The 20521-nt window shown below is 37.7% G+C and overlaps 1 protein-coding gene across 15 annotated transcripts in view; it reads right to left on the bottom strand.

The window, feature by feature from the left end:
* Positions 1–4596: 4596 nt before the first annotated feature.
* Positions 4597–20521, bottom strand: part of LOC131592568 (nuclear receptor subfamily 2 group C member 1-like) — a 45876-nt gene continuing 29951 nt past the window's right edge. For all 15 annotated transcript variants that reach the window (XM_058864130.1, XM_058864128.1, XM_058864139.1 and 12 more), the window contains 9 exons: positions 20141–20288; positions 19949–20039; positions 18090–18274; positions 14673–14835; positions 12967–13088; positions 9753–9892; positions 7832–7969; positions 5687–5792; positions 4597–5163 (listed from right to left, as the gene is read on the bottom strand). In XM_058864130.1, the coding sequence (XP_058720113.1) occupies positions 4989–5163; positions 5687–5792; positions 7832–7969; positions 9753–9892; positions 12967–13088; positions 14673–14835; positions 18090–18274; positions 19949–20039; positions 20141–20288 (1268 nt within the window). In that variant the 3' untranslated portion in view covers positions 4597–4988. The remainder of the gene's footprint in view (positions 5164–5686; positions 5793–7831; positions 7970–9752; positions 9893–12966; positions 13089–14672; positions 14836–18089; positions 18275–19948; positions 20040–20140; positions 20289–20521) is intronic.

The raw sequence follows: 20521 nt of genomic DNA, 5'->3' as shown, positions 1-20521 counted from the left end.
CTTATAGTAACCAAAACAACAAAACCAGAACTTCATGGTTTGGTTTTTTCATGAGCTGTTGCATTGTTCTTAGATGCCTGTAATGGTTAACATGGATGAATATTGTAAAACCATGCTGATTCCTGTATTTGCCTGATTTAAAGCTCCTATTCCTGAGAAAACCCCATTATGCCTCATTCCTTATCAAAAGGATGAATTTATAGTTTAAGAATGATTAATGAAATAATTTGAAATAATTAACAAAGATCATGCTGAGCAAAGTGAGTAACACTGAAACAGCAAACTCCTGTACGGGATGCATCTCTCAGATCATCATAAAGACAGAACAGATTACTTGGCAGGCAGCACAGATCAGCTGCACTCCACCTTTTCATCAATCTTGAAAATTTATTATTATAAAAATGTTAAACTTTTTGGGGTAAAAAGGTCACTTACCAGTAGCCACAGCTGCTTGCTATGTGTGGTATGTATGCACTTTGGCTCTTTAGAGGTCCAAATGTCAGAGGTATCCAAGATCATAAAACACAGGGGTTTTTTGGCCCTCACAATACAAACACCTGAATTTAAACAACCTGATGTGAAACATGACCAAGGTTTCTGTGCTTATAAGTTAACACAGCCTAAGCACATAGTCTTGACCCATTAATCCAGCAGTCCATGGTAGTTGCAGTCCATGTGTAACTGAAGTTAACTTGCATTCAAACAGACTATGGCACAAAGAGGAAACAAGGACAGGAGTCCTGAGAAAATCATGTTCTGAGGACAGCCCCTCCAAAACAGTGCTCCAATTAAAATTTTAAAAAAAGGAAAAAAAAAAAAAAAGACACATACTAGCTATGGAAAGGCAGCTAAATACCCATCAAAGATTTCAAAAACCTTGCTAGGGCATGCAGAGATGTGGTAGGGAATGCAAAGATTCAGACAGAACTAAAATTGGACAAAGATGTCAAGAATAACAAGAAAGGTTTCTACAGATATGTGAGTAGTAAGCAGAAGCACAGGGAAGACACAGAGCCATTGCCTAACTAGGCAGGGAAACCACTCACTAGTCATGCTGGTAAGGCAGAGGTTCTCAGTATCTTTACATCCACCTTTACCAGCATAGCTGGACCACAGAACACCGGATCAAGTATCTACAACAATGAATGTGTCAACCCACCAGAAGGTGAACAGCTGGTCTGCAGCCTCAGAAATCCACGGGCTCAGAAGAAATCCACCCTAGAATATTAAGGGAAACAGCTGATACCGGTGCAAGGTCACTCTCTTTAAGAAGCCTTGACAATCTTGATATAATAGACACTTCTTGTGCTGAGAGCAATCAATCACTGCAAGATGCGATTGGACACGGTACTAGATAGTTTCTTCTGGGGTCCTGTTCCTATGCAAGGTTAGAATGAAAGATCTTTCAAGGTCCCTCCAAGCAATAAAGATGGGATTTTTTGTTGCTAAAAATTTACATCTGTAGATACACTGATATTTTCTCAGCTGTTTCCAAAGCTAGACAGTACCACTTGAGAGGCTGCATCAGCTGAACATTTTGGTCAGCTGTAAACGAAGAACTGCATATCACACCTGAGGCTCAAGCTATGGAGCGAAAAATTTCTTCAAGGATGCAAGAGAGATTTGCACAGTGCATTACAAAGGAAAGCAGGTTTTTATTTCCATCTTACTATTACCTGGGTTTCATAAATCTGGAGAATATAAAGAGTAAAACTCTTCCAAGAGTAGGGGAATGCCTGGAAAACTACCTCAAATATATTCAGGAGTAATATGTTGTCAGTTTCCTTTAAACTTTTAATGTAGAGAACTGTAAATCTCCTGTGCCTGCTAGGACCAGAAGTGGGTTAGGGATAGCAAGGGACTAGAAAGCAGTCAGAATTTCTGAGGAGAGCTGAAGAATGACCGACCTCCCACCTGCAACTCAGTCCTACAGATCAAAAATGGGCCTCTAACCCATTCAGAGAGAACAAGCACAGCAGGTTGGCAGCAAGTCCTTCATACTTCCATAAACTCTGCTGAGATGCACACCTCCTGAGGCACAGGATAATCATCTTCACACACCACTCCAGGAAACACAGATAAAGAATTTGAACCCTACAATCTTCAAAAGGTGTAACATGAGAAGAGCTTAGCTGCCATGGCCAGTTCCAACACAGAAAGTTGTCTTCAGCAAGCCAGAAAGTGCCATGGCACAGCAAAGGCCCACACACGTTGTTCCATGCCATCAGGGGTCCTCAACACTAAGTGCTTTGATCTGTGGGATTAGATATGACCAACTGTGTAGTATGGTCCTCCACAACATTCTTCTTTCTGAACTGGAGAGATGGATTTGAAGGGTGCACTGTTAGATGAATAAGAAAAGCAGATGGATAGTCACAACCAGAGGCTGGCTCAGGTTCAATGGCTCAGAATGCCTAGGGACATCAGTGACATAGATGAAGAGATCAGTGCAGCCTCAGCAGATTTGCTGATGACACCAAGCTGAGTGGTGTGGTTGACACACCTGAAGGATGGGATGCCATCCAGAGGGACCTGGACAAGCTGGAGAAATGGGTCTGTGGGAATCTCATGAGGTTACACAAGACCAAGTGCAAGGTGCTGCACCTGGGTCAGGGCAGCCCCTGGTACCAATCCAGGCTGGGGGATGAACAGATGGAGAGCAGCCCTGGGAGAAGGACTTGGGGTGCAGGTGGGTGAGAGGCTGGACATGAGCCAGCCATGGGCACTCCCAGCCCAGAACACCAAACGTGTCCTGGGCTGCATCCAAAGCAGCGTGGGCAGCAGGGCCAGGGAGGGGATTCTGCCCCTCTGCTCTGCTCTGCTGAGACCCCACCTGCAGGGCTGCATCAGCTCTGGGGTCCCAGAACAGGGAGGACATGGAGCTGCTGGAGAGAGTCCAGAGGAGGAACACCAAGATGATCAGAGGGATGGAGCACCTCTCCTGTGAAGAAAGGCTGAGAGAATTGGGATTGTTCAACCTGGAGAAGGCTTAGGGTGACCTAACTGCAGCCTTCCAGTACCTGAAGGGAACCCAGAAAAAAGATGGAGAGGGACTTTTTAATTAAAAAGAACATGTAGTGACAGGGGGAATGGCTTCCAACTGAAAGAGAGCAGGTTTAAGTAAGATATTGGCAAGAAATTCTTCACTGTGAGGACGGTGAGGGACTGGAACAGGTTGTCCAGAGAAGCTGTGAATGCCCCATTCCTGGAAGCATTCAAGACAAGGTTGAGTGGGGCTCTGAGCAACTGGTCTAGTGGAAGCTGTCCCCATCCACACATGGCTGAACTAGATGATCTTTAAGGCCTCTTTCAACCCCAACCATCATCTGATTCTGTGGTTCTATGATACAGTCTCCAATTATGGAGCTTTGGTAGAGGAAGATCCAAGCAGCTCAGTTAGTAGAATTGAGAAGAACACAGAAATTCAGTGTCAGAGGCAGTTCTCAGGTTTTTTGTCTGGTGACAATCCTCAGGTGCTGAGAAAAACTCCAGAACTCAAGGACTTCAGAACCCAAGCCTCATCTAGTAGTCTCTTGGTATTACAGTGGCCTTGGAACTGCCACTGCAGAGTGGGCAAAAGCCTCCATTTAATCTGACCTTCCAGCTAAGCAATGTCTGGTGCAACCATGTGTTTCTTGATTGGGTGAGGCTCTTCCTCACTCAGTTTTGCCAGAGAAAGAAAGGCATCATACTAAATAGAACTCAGCTTTGACCCAAGATTCAGAAAATCCTAAATGTTAATGTCTGAAGAAGACCATCACTTTCACTGGGACACTTCTCTCATTTTAAGCAACAGGAAATTCCAGGGATGTGTAACTTTCTGTTGCAAAAGGAAGCAAGAAACAACTGTCAGTGGTACTTGTCAAGTGAGTCCCATCCTCAAGACAGAAGAACATTTAAACTCATCCTTAGGTGGAGCTATGGAGTATGATTCAGACAACATGTATAGAGTACCTAGATCCATTTCTAATGAGGAAAGGAAAAGCAGCAGAGGCTATGCTCCCAATATGGAAGGACACTGGATTTGACAAACTCAAATTTGAAAAGTAATCATACAGGACTGGTTAGAAAAGAGAATTACATGACCAAGGGCTAGCCATAACAAAAAATAAAGATGTGGACAAAAATTAAGAGGCATCTAGAATGCCTCCATCACTGAACACTGATTATGAGGGAGGGAGAGGTAGGGTGAAAGCTCTGAGACCAGAAAAATCAGGAATATGCTGCCTTTGAATGCCTGCAGTATACACTTCTCTGTTAGTTTTTCACAGTATAGAACAGCTGATGTCTACCACATTATTGCTACAATACAGTATTCTGCTGCATCTGCAAAACAGCCACTACTGACTCTTTGCTGCTTCTCTTGTGATCAACTGCATCAATGTTTACATCAGAGTATTTTAAAATGTGAATGCCCTCTACTTTCCCTGCACTTGTAATGGTATCCAGTGTTTAATTCTGCAAGAAACAATCTCTCTTCAAAACAACGGCCAAAACTAAATTGGGTCTTGTCTGCATGGAAACTGGACATTTCAGGATCTTTTGATTATGTATTTGCGATTTGATACACGTAAAAGAACTAGTAGCAAAACAATGAAAACAAAACTCAGAGAGGAAAGTTAATTTATTTGTCTAAAACATCAAACTAAATTGAGATACCTTAGTTCAGTCAAAGCATCTTCAATTTCCTCATAAGCCTGAGCTTCATAAACAAATATTCCAAGTCCGTCTACCTACAAAAATAGGATGGACAATTCTTGACTTTCTTCAGATATCAAGATAATTTACAAGTCCTTGAAGACAGACGAAGAACAGCAAGTGATCCTACATCCTACTACACTCCACCATGTTTCCCAAGTGTACTGGAAAGGAGGAATATGAGCCTTCTTTGGAAAGGTGCATTGGAAGTCTTATGACCATCTCTTGGAGACAGGGTATGCATTTACATCACCATGATTGCCATGGTACAGAATCCTGGACTGCTACTTTTACATGCCATGACCTATGATCTGAGAGTTGTAGTCTGCTGTCTCCATTCGCAGAATGTATGGGATGATGCTGTCAATCTGAACATTTCCAATTAGTCCTGCGAAGAACAGCTCTTCAGTGATGGCAGCACTCATCAGCCTAAGAGCAGGTAATCGGAGAAGAAGTCTAGATAGTCTGGAAAATAAGTTTGATGAAATGTATTACTTAGCAGATCACAGATTTTGGTGTTGTTCTCCATGATGTTATTAGTAAAAGAAGAGAGAAATCTGACAAGGGACACTACTGGTCAAAGTTTGCTACATCTAGTTCTTGAAAGGCTTAAATATTTTAATCAGTACAGCATTAAATTTATGTTTAGTCATGTCTGGAACAGTACAGAAAATGTGTGAATGCCTACCAACTACACGTACTATGTGTGTTTGGATTTAAGACTAATTGAGGAAATACTCCAAATAGATGAAATTCAAATTAAATGCTACTAATATTTATTTCTGATAGTTAATTTTAGAAATTAATGAGATGAAAAATACTACTCATAATATGTATTAACACACGCATAATATTTGAAGTGTTCTAAAGGTAATTTCTTAACTTTAGGGCAGTAAGAAGAAAATGTATGTATCTGTTACATGGAAAACTGTACAAATCAGTGACTCTGAAAAAACAATCAGTCAAGTAAGCACCTAAGTTTACAGACCTGTAAGTATCATCTGGATACGCCTTTGTTACGTAGTCTTGGAACTCCATGTAAGCTTTTTCTTGAAATTTCTCAATCTGTACCACATTTTCTAGACCTGGGTGATCTGAAAAAAAACCCCTCCTCTTCGTTATACCTGTTCTACAGAAAATGAACTAAAATCCATATAGACTATCCAGTTGTCAACATACTGAAATCATCATGTAGTAGCTGCAGCAACTTCAGTTTTAGTGGTAAACACTACTTTACCTCCTTATATTTCTTTTTTACATTTATATTTTACTTGATTTTCCATAAATATGATCAGACATTTCAAATAAATTCAGTGCTTGCAATGTTTACGTTAATCTTGATGATACAACTGTTCTCTGTGTAACAGTAAAACAAGATTGTTTCAACACACTGACATTTTCTGCAACACTGGATGCACAGATATAGGTGAAAAGTGAAGGATAAAATTAAGATCAGTGGAAGAAGCAGAATAAAAAGCTGTGAACTGTTTCCTAAGACACGCAGAAAACAGCATTGAATCATAGAATATGCTGAATTTGACCCATCAGTATCATCAAGTCCAACTCCTGGGCCTGCACAGGACATGCCAAGAATCATACCATGTGCCTGAGAGTGTTGTCCAAATGCTTTTTGAATTCAGATAGGTTTGTATGTAACAGATTGTTCTTTTTCAACTATTTGGTATAAAAATTTCAAATGTGCTAATCATGATTTTTAGCAGTGATTTGAACTTAATTGAAATGTAAGTGTTGCTAAAATGAAAGGACATCAACCTAACTGCCAAGTCACTCTTGGAAATTATTATCCAGTAATTCTGAACTCTCTACGTGGTCTGTAATTTTATTATCCATCTATCTGAATATAAAAATTTTATTTTCACACCAGCACGACAAATCACGTCAATGAAGAGTTAGAGTTGATGTGCAAAATGCATCACTTCATGCTGCTGCTTTTAGAGCCATGTCAGGAACACAGCAAGAAATCAACTTCTGGAAACAGTAGTTTGAGGACCACTGCTTGTACACTTGCAGCCATTCAGAAAGATGTCAAGTCTTCTTGGCACACCCTGTACACTAATCTCTTTGCCCAAGGCTGTCTTGTGGCAATCAAACAGCTGGCTTGGCACAGCTGAATCACCTAAATGTGAGAGTAAAAAATTCTTGAAGACAGAGGAAGTACTCGAGATTTGTACATTTTTCTTTCATCAGAAGACCTGGTTTTGGCTTTGTATTAAGTCCCAGTTCTGAATGATGAATCTAAGGTCTGCTGCTACTGATACAATACCTGAATGCCTTTTGTGAAAAGTTAATTCTACAACTTTCAAATAAAGAAAATTAATTTTGTAACTTTCTACAGTCCAGGCATATGGGTACAATGTTACTACTCAGTAAATATCTACCATAACCAGAGGACTCCTTGCTCCCTCCCTATTGTAAACTAATCACCCAGAAAGGAAATAAAGTTATATTACCTTCACTGTCTAATGTATGTCTAGTAATCCTACTGAAAGTACATTCAGCAAATAGTTTAGGAGACAGAAATAATAACCTAAGTGAATGTCTGTGGTGTTCATTCACCAGAATGCTATATGCTTTGTCTGTGTGGAGGGAGGTGATGTTTCTGCATTTCTGAATGTGAGAACTGATGCCCAGATAGTCTTTATATATTAAATCCCAACTTCAATCCATCCCGCCTGGATGTGCAAGAGTAATACTTCAGAAAATTAAACTGCAGGTCTTCAGAAAATGTACCCCAGAAAGGAGACACAGAATTAAAAGCAATAAATAAATAAATGAAAAGAAAAAAAAAACCAACCCAAAACAACCAAAAACCCAAATCAACAAAAAGAAAACCAAACATGAGTGGCACATCCAAGAATAAAAATCTGCCAATAAAAGGAATCAGTGTCCCCCCACAAAAAAAGTCCCCACAGCAACATTCAGCTGTTCACATTAAAAAATTAACCTTCCTCTTCCTGCAGTTCTTACACACCTTCCAAGATTCTTCAGCAAATGAGGCAGTATATATAATATTTTATATATATAATATTATATATTATATTGCATATAATGAAACAGTTATACGGCAACAAGTAGCACAAACTAAAATTTTACATTTGGAATGATTACATACCGGGACTAAAGAGGACAATTGCTTTCAAATATGCATATTCATATCCATCTAGACACAGCTTAACCATGCTGTTACAAAACTCTTGCAATTTGAAGACATGCTCCATTACTAGTCTTCCTCTGTCTGTTGGCAGCTTATCTAAATAAAGACACACAAAAAAAAATTCCCAAGTTCACACATGCAAAAAACATGGTCATACTGGAATTTTAAAAATAATTTTTTTATTAGATGCAAACAATGGGAAATCTATGCCATCTATAAATTCCTATTAGGTCTGAATAATCCTGACACCAACAGTAATGGAATATTAACACTCTTTTTCACCTCTTCCAGTTAGGGCTCTTCCTGCCACTAATGCTTCCAGTAATCAGGCATGGACTGGAGCTTGATATGATCAAGGAAGGAAGAGATTTTTTAAGTAAAGCATACACTGCTACTGCTGACCTGTGCTCTGTGTCTAAGGATCAGGTGCCACATGGCAGGACAGTGTACAGCTTCATGGGTTATTTCAGACCATGCCACTGCTAGGAAAGGTGTACTGTACACCTTCCCTGATTTGCACTGAGGGGAATGTGGTTTGTGCAGAGCTGTTCCCCTTGAGACAGCAAAACAGCCTGAAAACCATGTTCCCTCCATAACTCATCAAACTAGAGTCTGCAGACTCCACAAACTTGCTATCTCTTTGAGATACTGCAGCTGGCATACTGCACAACTGGTTCTTCCAGCCAACCTGAATTCCTAATTTAAATGGTAGAAATATGTATTTGTAATAATGATAAAAACATGACTAATTACTACAATACCCTTTCTTGTAAACATACTTTAAATATTACATAGACCAAAATTTTCAGATTCCATTCGTATCTGCCCTAGAGACAATCACAGATTTGTATCTTTAGCTGATCCAGTACATCTTGTGATTTGATTCATTTGTTTTAAGGTATCATTATTTATAGGATGATCTTGTGGATGTTTTTAAAACACCAAAAATTTTTGGAAATAGTTCTTTAATTACTTTAAAGAAGATGAAAATCTATAGTCTGGTAGGCTGTTTTTTTCCAGTTTACCAATTGGCATTTGCATAGCATCAACAACAATGAATTTTCATATTCCTAATAGCAAACAACTCAAAAATTTAGTTAAATCTGAAAATGCTTAGATATTTGTATGTGCATCTACCTTATGAATAAAGTGCTATGACTGTGAACAGGTGAAGACTATACTACTATTGACTGGTTACCTTTTAGTTAACTGACAACCTTGTATCCACAAGCACACAAAGCTTAGCTAAAAGACTCCCCTCCTGCTTAGAAGGATAGAATTAAAGAGGCCAACTGACATGTCTTTCATTTGAATGAAAAATGTGCCAAAGATGCAGGACATGGGATTAACAAGGAACAAAGTGTACCTAGGGGAGATGTGTTGAAGGCTTCCATGTAGACTAAAAGTCAACAAGCCAAGTTATGTATCACCACCTTGGCATTCAGCTGTTTTGTGTCACAGCCATGAAGAACAAGGACAGGCGAGTCATTCTTTACTTTGTATCCTTCATACAGAGGAATCATAGTCACAATACTCTTGTGTCCTTAATGTTGATACTGCCCAAAATATTCCTAATTTGGGCTAGCGATATTAACAGACAGCAGAACACTACTACACATTATAATGTATAAAAATAATGGTGTTTTTTTCATTTGGAGGTAAATATTAGCATAGCTGATGTTTGCAAAATTGCTAAAAAATTCTATCTTGTGGACTGTAGTTGCTCATATCATTTTGTTTCAATACTAACATGAAATTCTTTAAACAACAAATTTATAATAACAACTGAAGGACAAATAAAGAGCTTCTGTGCACTTTAAAAACTTAAAAAACATCAAGTAATTCCCCAAGTCTGGCACGTGCACAGTGTACACCTTACCTTGTTGTAAACTGCCTTGAAGGTGATTAACAAAAGCAGCTAAGATCGTTGCCACATTCATAACTTGTGAGCATTGTGCTAGACCAAGCGTAAAAAGTTCATTCCAGCAGGCTTTTACTAATGATATGCTGTTATCCTGTCTATTAAAAAGCACAATAATTTAATAAAACAGCCATTTGCATTTACACTTTTTTTAAATTTGAAGAACACGTCATAAAACATTAATCTAATTAAATCATTACAACCAAGACCAAAATGAAGTTCTGCATAATTTTTCTTTGCCTGCTAAAATTAAAATATCTGGTTTAAAGTGACTTTTGTGAAGCAATAAATTTTCATTTAAATTACCTTAAAGGAGATAGATTTCTATTACAAAAGTAAGCTGAGGTTACAGTAAATGACAACTGCCACAATGCTAATTTTCTTAGCATTTGGGACAACATTCATATACGTGGACAAAAAAAATTGCACTGCTCCTGTATTGTGGATGCAGAACACTCAGGAGTCTTTTTCTTTTTTTTACTTGAAAATTGACTGGCTGGTATAATTTTTTAATTAAAGATACAGGTGAAATGGAACATGGGTTATCAAGCTTCTGAGCTTTCTTTTTCTGCTACTTTCTGCATCCTTTTCAAGTTTGGAATAAGGTTTGAAATATAGACTTCAAAGTACAAATACCAGTCGTAAGGATTTCTTAGCTTAAATTTTAATTTCGTAGCTTAAAATTAAATGTATCAATTAATATTCAGTCACTTCCATATTAGTAACCTAATTTTCAGTAATGCCAAGCATCTCTAACACTCAGAGCTTAACAAGAGCTCTGTACCTTAGAAAGCAAATCCCACCAGAAAGGAGTCAAATTCAGGTACCACATTTCAGTTTTAGCCAGCGAATAATGAAAATTTAAAAGAAGTACAAGATCTATCAAAGAAGAAAAGCATATTAAAGTAGGATTTCAACTACAAAAATACAGTGGAATGGATTTTTGCAAGAATGTTGATACAATCTTCAAGAACAGTTCTGATGATTTAGTGCAATACTAAGATGCCAAATGGCAGGTGTACACAGACGTCCTTAACTGGACTACTGAGAGCTTACTGAGAGCAGTATTTTTCATTAGGATCAAGTTCTTGTTATGGTAGACATGATACTGTACATGCAGCTTCTGCATATATTTGTCACATTTTTGCTCATCTCCTTTAACATATTTAAAGGGACTATGCTGAGACCACTGAAAACAGGGCATACTAGCTACTCCTCTGATACGTGTGTGTAGATAAACATGTCATCTACAGCATCTTTATGGCTGATCAAAGTTACACCAGAGCCAGTTCTTAAGTTTGCTTAAGCAGCCTCACAAAACTAAGAGGCTGTAACCAGCTTGGTGACAGTTTCAGTAGGAAAAATCTCTTGTGAACAGAGATGCCCATGCAGGAAGATGAACTAATCAGTATCTGGCATCATTAACTACATCATTAGGTCAAAGGCAACTATCCTGCTGTGACTAATGGAGAATGTTTGCCTGAGGAGAAAACAACCCAGGTACAATTATCCATCTTCCTTATAAAATCATTACTATCATGTTTCATAAATTTCTCTTCAGTTTAAAAGTGAAATGAGTCACCCTTCTGGAAGTCAAAATTATAGGATATAATGTAATAATGTATAATAATCATGTAATATGTAATAATGTAATCATCCAACTATAAGGGCTGCATTCATTTCAAATAAATCTCCACTTGAAAATAGTTTACATTTTAAGTGCTTTAAAGGAAAACTGTGAATTTATGTTATTTATTATACTGTTGCCCATGATCTTTGTTGGGTCTATACATGCTATTACAGGTGAATATTAACACTATTATGGCATCTTACTCCTCCATATTTTTAAGCAGAAAAATATATTGTGAAATAACAGATAAAAAGACCATGTGCAGACTTTTCTTGTTAAATCTTTTAGAAGAGAGAGGTCTTCTGTACTGCATTTTATTTTCAAGAAATTCCCATTTGTTGTTAGAATACCAATTTGTACTAAATTTGCATTGTTTCTCTGTAACAAAAAAACTTTTTAAAACTTAGAATGACATAATATACTATGTCTATTTGCTATGTATTTTGTAATTCTGCAGGTCAACAATTTCTACTAAAACAAGACATCATATTTACCTGTTTTTTTACCCTTACTATTAACTTTATACAATATTCCTTTTTCCTTCCCCAAAACACAGGCTTAATTACACACAATACAATAACTTTCATTAAAAACTGTAGAATCACTTGGCTGAAGCATCTGAGTAAACACAAATGGTAATAATAGATCATCCTGCTTTTGACAGCTTTCCTGGAAAAGGGGACAATCCCTCATTTTAAAAGAGGAATTCTCTCTGCTGCCACAGTCACAGGCTATTTTGATATTTAATTAAACAGAAAACGCTGCAGATGAGAACAAACTAACATGATTTATTCACCATTTATGTCACAGCTGATAGAGTATCTTTATTTGTTTGATGTATCTTCATAAGGTTACTTCTAAATATAAAATAAAACAGTTTTTCCCATGTAGTTTGGACATGTTTTTTTCATGATGACCAGTAATGGACTACGAAAGTGAACTTAAAAATTTTAAGCAATACACTGAATTGTGATGGAGAAGCAGGATGCCATACAAACTGTAAGAAGAACAGTTAAAATTACCTTTTGGTTACAGGAGTCATTTATTTTTGGGGAATACTCTGATATTAGACATTTTCATTCTGAATGTTTGCTGAATCTAGCTAACCATTTTCCTCACGTAGGTTATTAAAGGCAAAATTATTACTAGTAATTCATCTTATAAGGATAAAAATTTTGGGGATTCAGACAGGAGCATCTTTTTGGTGATTGCCTGATAAGCATCAGGATGTAGCACAGAGCTGTAGCTATTAAAAAGCTGACAGAAATTCCCACTTTCTCAAAATATATTTAAGAAGCAACAGTTTGTGGGTATTCAACTGTTTTAAATCTACTCCTTTTTCTTACAAAACCCAACCAAAGTCCTGAATTTGGACTCAAATTTGGAGTGGTTTTGATTCAGAAAATTTACCTTACAATTAAGATTTATAACAATTTTAATTAGTAGTTTTATGTTTTAGAAGTCCCTGAAGAAGACAGCAAAACCCAAAAATTCAAAACCACATATCCACAATGTAAGTGTATAGAGTAAATGAACACTTACCCCAAAGCTTGGAAAGATGGAATGGAACGTGCCCAGTGCATGGACAAGAAAAGCAATCTGGAGGCAGACTCACAGATATAGTGAACATTAAGATAATCAGGCATAGGAGAAGGCATGGTGAGCTGCAAAAAAAAGAAAAAGTAGGATGAAAAAAAGGAGAGAGTGTAAGACAGTTATTTTGTTTTCTTCATAATATGTTTAGGAAGAAATCAGTAATTTGAGTTTCTTTTAAGGGAAAAAATAAAATTGTTCATTAAATAAAAAAGGTATAATCCTGACACAAAACTGAATGCCTGCCTTTTGCATTATTAGCCACACCATTACATGCTGTGTTATATACCTACAAAGCAACAAAAAAGACAAAGTTTGATTCATAGATAAAGGTTCATATCTGGGACAACTGGAAATGGAAAACCTCAAATTTCAAAATCTGTGACATTCTCAAAGAATAACAGAGAAGAATCATTGTAAACTGAAATGAAGTTGCTTACATTCGAGGAATTACAAGTCTGAGGGAGGGGGAGGGAGAGGGAGGGAGAGGTAGGGAGAGGGAGGGAGAGGGGGGGAGAGGGGGGGAGAGGGGGGGAGAGGGGGGGAGACGGGGGGAGAGGGAGGGAGAGGGAGGGAGAGGGAGGGAGAGGGAGGGAGAGGGAGGGAGAGGGAGGGAGAGGGAGGGAGAGGGAGGGAGAGGGAGGGAGAGGGAGGGAGAGGGAGGGAGAGGGAGTTCTATTGCTCAAAACATCTTTTTTTTTCACTTTTAATTAATATTTTACAAATAAATACATGAGAAATCTTTTTGGTGTTTAAGTAAAATACCTAATACACTGCTGTTCCCAAGTCCAAAAACTATAACCAACATAACTACATCAGAAAGGACCCTTCAAAATGTTAGTAAGTAAAATTAGTGACGTTACATGCATATGTGAAGAATGATTTGACCCAAAATAGCTTAGAACTTGTAATTCTGTCTTCAGAAATTAATTCTTTTTAACATGTTCTGGGTAATGCAGTTAAAAAAAAAACAAACCCTGAAATTTGCATTAGAGACGTCAATTTGATCAAAACAAATGCTGATAAGAGGGGAAAAGTTTAACCAAATCCCTGTTAGTTACTAAGTTTTCAGATGATGAAGCTTTTTGATTTGTCCACGAAAAATAAGATGATGAAAAAAAATAGAAGGAATTTCTGCAAGCTTATAAAATGAGAAGTAAATCCAGAAAATATATACATCTAACTAACACAGAAACGGTATGCAAGTCAATTACAAACATGCTAAAATAGCGTATCTACGCAAAGAAGAAACTGACAAATACACTTTTAAGTCTCAAAATCCTGTTGCAGGTCGCATCAGATCCAGCCATTAACAAGTGAGAATGTGGATGCTACCTCTGCTTCATGCAATAAAATGCTGACTCTGCTTCATGCCAATACTTTGTCTATTTAAATCCTTTTGTACGGATTACCCAGTACTTTTAAAGGTAAAAAACTATAAAATAACCAGTGCAGCTCAACCACTGCAGAGCACAGTACTTTCTCCCAAACAAAGAATTAACCAGTGAACAAAAACAGTTCATTAAATGCAAATTAATGCCAATACCTGAACAAATGCTCCTCTAAGAAATTCAAAATAAAATTTAGTCAGATCATTATTGTACATCTCAATGTCAAAATAGTTATAGAGTCAACATTAAGAAAGTATTCAGTACCCTGAATGCTACATGAGCATCACTGAGTAGTGGCCCCTCTATTTCAACAATGTTCATGTTTGTTTCTCCACCAAGCAGCTGTGCACTGGCGTCAACACTTTCAGAGTTCTGGCATGCTGCGCTCTCTCCTGGATTTAATGCTTTTGCAAGAGTATCAAATGCCCTGTAAGATCACAAACAAAAAAAAAAAATTCATTTTAGAGACCATTTCAATTTAAGAGGAACCTGCACAAGTCTGAAACCTGCATGTAGAAGTCTGTTTCAAAGAGTGAGATTTGGGAAATAAGTCAGTAGCATGCTTTTCCTGACATTCCACTAAACTCTGAAACAAAAATTAGCAGCAGATCCTGTTTACACTTGTTGCCAACAAATTCACAGTTTTGACATATTGGCTGTGCTGCTGAATCACAGTTTGCTTTTCAAGATCTCTTTAGTGATGTTCACCGAGAGCGCTGGCGTGAGCATTTTGAGGACAAGATCACCAGACTGCTGTTATAGTCACTTACTGCATGTATAAATTTTACAGGCTTTTAAAGCTATGAAGCACAGAGTAAGATTTTTTTTTGTTAAGTAATGAGTTTCAGTTAAGATTTTTCAAATAAAATTTGAAAAGACTGCTCCAAAATATGTAAGAGAAAGTACTCCCATGCTTTCAATAAAATCCAGTACCCTCTGCTGCGTGGCAGTGATTCTTGGCTTTCACAAGCACAAATGCTAGAGGGCAGATGTCAGGACAAGCACAGATATATTTACTCAAAAATACATAGACTTGATCACTGCCTACAGACAGATGACATATCCTGGGAACAGCAACATTTCTATACAGTGTTGCATGCTGAAAAACTTATGCACTGAGGCCTGAAAACTTTACAAAAGCTGATTATCAGCTTGTAAATAGAGCTCATTCTCAATTTATAGACATGTTTATTACCACAGAGTCTAAAAATCACTGATTTAATTCCAAAATCTGGGATAGAACTTGGCTACCTTCTCTATCCCCACACTCTCTAGCTATATGAATTCACTAACATGCTAAAAAAATTGAGCTATTTAACATAACTACACACAACCAAATGAAATATCACAGAGCTGCTGACACTGCCTAAAGGCTTGGGATGGTAAATGAACTACTTTTTTGGTCCTAAGTACCTTGATGTGTGCACGAGGGTGACTGGGGCATACACGAGTGGACTATACAGACATACCTGGGCCATCTCCTGTCTCTGGTATGTACAAAGTTGGCACAAAGGGAAGGCATTCATGGCTCAGCTCTAGAAACTATTCTATGGACTCCTGCTACAAGATCTGAGTTTCAGGTCTTCCACAATTCACTCTTTGCAGTCTTAGGTAGAACAGGCAAACACAACAGCTCAGTGACAGCTGCTTTTAAGAAACAACAGGATCTCTGCAGGGCTTTTCATGTGGCATGGACAGAAATTTAAGAGAGGAGCAAGACTTCCCCTTTCCCCAAAAGGTAAATGTCACATGCATCTGTCACTATCCTGTATTTATTCTAGCACAGGCTGAAGAGTCCTTTTTAAATAGCGTGGGCATGTACACTTGTTAACCATGTCTGCCCATGACACTTTTTCCCAACTCATTCTTCAATGTTGCCTTCAAAGAAATCTTCTCCCTCTTATCTCAAACTGCCAGTAGTAAGCCAGCAGAAATCAGTAGCAGCTTTGCTTCCTCATGGCTCAGTAATGTGAGTCCTTTCCTACACAAAGCTCCAACATGAGCAATGTCTGTAAAGTAAAACACCACAGAAAAAAGAATCTAGAACAAAACTTGCCTGGGAGCTATGAAAATCTAGCCCACAAAGTGAGAAAACAAGGCATAATCAACATTAAAATACATGGCATTGATATCCTTTGCTACAAATAATTTTGTTTCTCTTTTTGTCAGTCTCAGTCATCAACAGATATATAGGACTGCAGATAAACTGTAAAGAAAGAACATCATGAAGCATTAGAGGACAAGGCATGTAAAATCACAATATAAAAGCAGTGGGGTGCTTGCAGCAAAAGTTGTAGCCTATGTCAGCAAAAGTGAAATCATAACTACTGCAAGCAGAATATAATAAAATACATGAAAAGCATGGATAGATGAAATATCTATCTGCTCTCTGAAGTGCTCTCTGAAGTCCCTTAAACTTTTCTTCCTCAATAAATATCTGTGTCTGTTAGATCATGCTGGCATTGGGCCTGACAGGGAAATCAAAAATTTAGACAAAAATTTTAGTTTCTCTTGGAATAACTTCCCTTTCACAGCAATGTTTAACTCTAACCTCCCCACTATACAACCATTAGGTAGCCTACTTGACAAAAATACATCAAGTCAGAGCTCTTTCAAAGCTCTCTGGCTGAGATAACCTGATGCCCTTTCACAGGCAGATTTCTAAAACTGAACAGAAACCCTGAAGTTGGTAAAAATAAGCATCTGGAAGTCTCAGCAAATATAAGATTACAACATCTCAGCCACAGTATTGAATGATGTCTATCAGCACATGTAATAGTACCATTTACATGGCATATTCCAATATTCTTTACCTAGGAGGACACAGCAAAGGCCCAAATCACCATCTATAAAGTCAGACTGACTTTCTAAGTAGTATATAAAGAAAGGAGCAGTAAAAACGTAATCTGCTTGCAATTACACAAACCAGTAGAGAGCACAGGGGAAATCAGATATTTCAGTCACTCTATGCCCACCTTTTTCCCCTTAACAGATTTACTCCACACACACTTTCAGAACAGCATGTAAAATGTAGATGCTGTGTTAAAGAACGTTGCTGGGACAGCAGTCAGAAGCATGAGATGACAACCAAGAAAGAACATGACTGCGACTGATGGAATAGCTGTGGATGTTCCGTATAGTTCTGTATATACACCTAACACATACACTCACTACAATGGCTCAGTTAAAACCAGTGCAAGATACAAGTCTGGAAGATACTCAGTGAATGTATTAATATTAAGAATTCTGTAACTTCTCCTGTGCAGAAGGAAAATGCTTTACAAGCTTTTAATGTGATTAATAGTTACAGGCACTTAGCTATCACACAGATGAGATCTCTTAAGAACAAGTTCTGCAGGATGATGCAAGGTACAAAGACCTAACATACCTTTTGGTTGGCCATACTAAGGTAAGATAATCATTTATACTGAGCATTTATACTGAAATTAATTTCAAGTACAAAACAACTAAAAGGATTTATTTCTCTAATGGAACTTTCTTTTCATTTGACTTGGAAGAATCTTAATATAGTTTTCTTCTACATGAGCTTATGCTAATATTACCATTACTTTTAAAGCAGATAAATTTCCCACAGTGTGATGATTTAACTAATTGACTGGACTGAAGTGACAGAGGCCTCCTCTTGAAAAGGATAGTATTTTTAAGTGTAGCATGCCTTACCTTGTAACATCACTACTAGCTTGTTCTTCTTGCTTGAGTTCAGATAACGATGCATCTCCATTACTCAAACTTTCGATCATGGATAGCTCTGTACTGCTTTGTGACATGTCCTTGCATTTACTGAGATTTGCTAATGAAGTCACCACATTTGCCAGTGTACTTAAATCTCCTTGACATGCTTCTACCTAAGGGAGAAGAACAGCTTTTAATTCTCAGTTAATTGGCAGCAGTTAACCTGCAAGAGAAGAGCCTAACTTTCACATAAATGAAGAATAGAACATATGCAGAGATATACCTGTAAGAAAACTCTTTTCAGTACATGGATAACCACAATAAAGCAATTAGACACTGCACTGCATCTAAAATATATTTTGACATTTAATTGTAAAAGTAATAGTGGCCTATTTCTTTCAGAAAGAATACTACTGATGGTAAGCAAGTGCCGAAAGAAGACTGCATATCTCTACACACCAGTCCATCACCAGGAATATAAAACTGCTCTAGATTGTATTTTTAGCATCTTCCTTCCCTATGTAAATGAGTCAGTAGTAATAGGGTAGAAGAGCATCTGAGAAGAAAGAATGCATGAAAAGTCACCTTTATAAGCAAGCAGAAAAAGAATTCTGCTGTGGCCTTTTTGGTGTTTATGTCTTTATTCCACTGCAAAGGAAACAAGTGATTCAGTACTAGCTAGCAGCTCACATAGGCAATAAGACGTGACCCACTGTCCCAGAAAAAAAAAAAAAAGCACATTATTACAGACAAGTATGCTGCTGCCAACACCAGACAGAGCAAGCAAAGCAAAATGCATGAAAACAGTACAAGGTTGTTATCAGTCACTCCTCACATGGGGCACCATTTGCTGTCATCTGTCCCTAAAACAAGGCACCAATTTGACAGTGGTCACATGACTGACACCAGCATCAGTCCCTTGTTATCTAAAAACTTCCCCTGATGGATGTAGGGCTCAAAAGACTAACACCAAAGATAGCAGCAAGCATCAGCAGTTTATTAAAGCCTTCAAACTTTCTGTGTTACAATCCCAAGAGTAGCACCTCGCAACACAGATACCTTCCTCTCACAGCATGACCTACTAGTTCCAACACCAGCACCTCTCTCCTCCTAACTCTTTATATCTTTTCTCTCACATGCATAACGCCTACATGCCCTTCTACTCTTTTGCCATTGGTCACATCAGCATTTCACACTTCTCCTTCTATGCTGGTCACCTGTCTTACACAGCTGAACTTATCAGGGGCAAGACTGCCTGCAGCACTAGCTCTATTCTCTTACAATCTATTCTCCCATGGGGTAATTTATTATCAGCTAGAAAAACATAAATGCTTCCTATTGTGCATATGTGAGGAAGTTATCACATGGTTTTGGTGGATCAGTAAGTGCAACAAAATGGAAACCAAGGAAACCAGCTCAGAAATAAAACTGTCAATGAGATAGGTCTTATCAGGCTTTGCCAAAAAAATAGTGATTAGGAGGAAAAAATCCAACAATATTTACACATGGCACTGTGATAGTGCCATGAGAAGTTTTGTGAGCACCTCACTTTATTTGTACGAAAGAGCAAACCAAGTATCAGAATTATCCCAAACCAAAAAATTAAAATAATACAGCCCTTCAGGCTCACTAAAAATGTGAAGGAAGGGCATTTACTTTGTCATGTTTTTAGCATCACTGTGTGAGGCTAAGAGGATTCTTGTAAAGAGAAGGCATTTGTAACACTGGTGAATGTTGTAAAGCAGTATTTTGAAAATTAATTTAACCAAATAGAACACCCTTCTCTCCTTACATATACAATCACATCAATTAGCTCTACTTACTATATCAGTCATATTGCCACATACCTGATCTGGAGTCATCAGCACAGTAGGTTCACTTTTTATTGCAGATGGATGAATGTTAACAAACATTCCTGATTCCAGCAAACCCGGTGATCTGACAGAAAACAGCAGAAGTTTTAATTCTAATTAATTTTAAAATTGAATTTTCCTTTTTCAGAAGACAGAGAGAGCCACTTCTGAATACAATTTACATACCTTGCTGTTTCATTGTCTGTTACAAAAGTTGGGGTTGCGGCTAATGGACTACGAAGATCTTTCCGAATGTAGATCTTTTCTGTAGAAGCTGCACAGTTAGAAGATTTTTCTCTTGACACTTCAATAGGTTTCCTCTCACACTGTACAGCTACAGAAATAATACCCAACTATTAAATCACACCCTGAATTACAGAATAAGAAATAATATTTTTTTAATTATTATTTGATTTTAATAATAATTCTGAAAATAACTAAAATATATATAAAATATATCCCATGACCAACAAGCTAACAAGTTGGATAAAAACCAGCACACTGACTTGATGAGTTCTAAGTGAAATGATGTAGTAGTCAAAGTCTGAGCTCAAACATATATAAGAT

This window comes from Poecile atricapillus, chromosome Z (assembly GCF_030490865.1).
Source record: "Poecile atricapillus isolate bPoeAtr1 chromosome Z, bPoeAtr1.hap1, whole genome shotgun sequence".
NCBI lineage: Eukaryota > Metazoa > Chordata > Aves > Passeriformes > Paridae > Poecile > Poecile atricapillus.
This window is presented reverse-complemented; position numbering and strand designations above follow the sequence as displayed.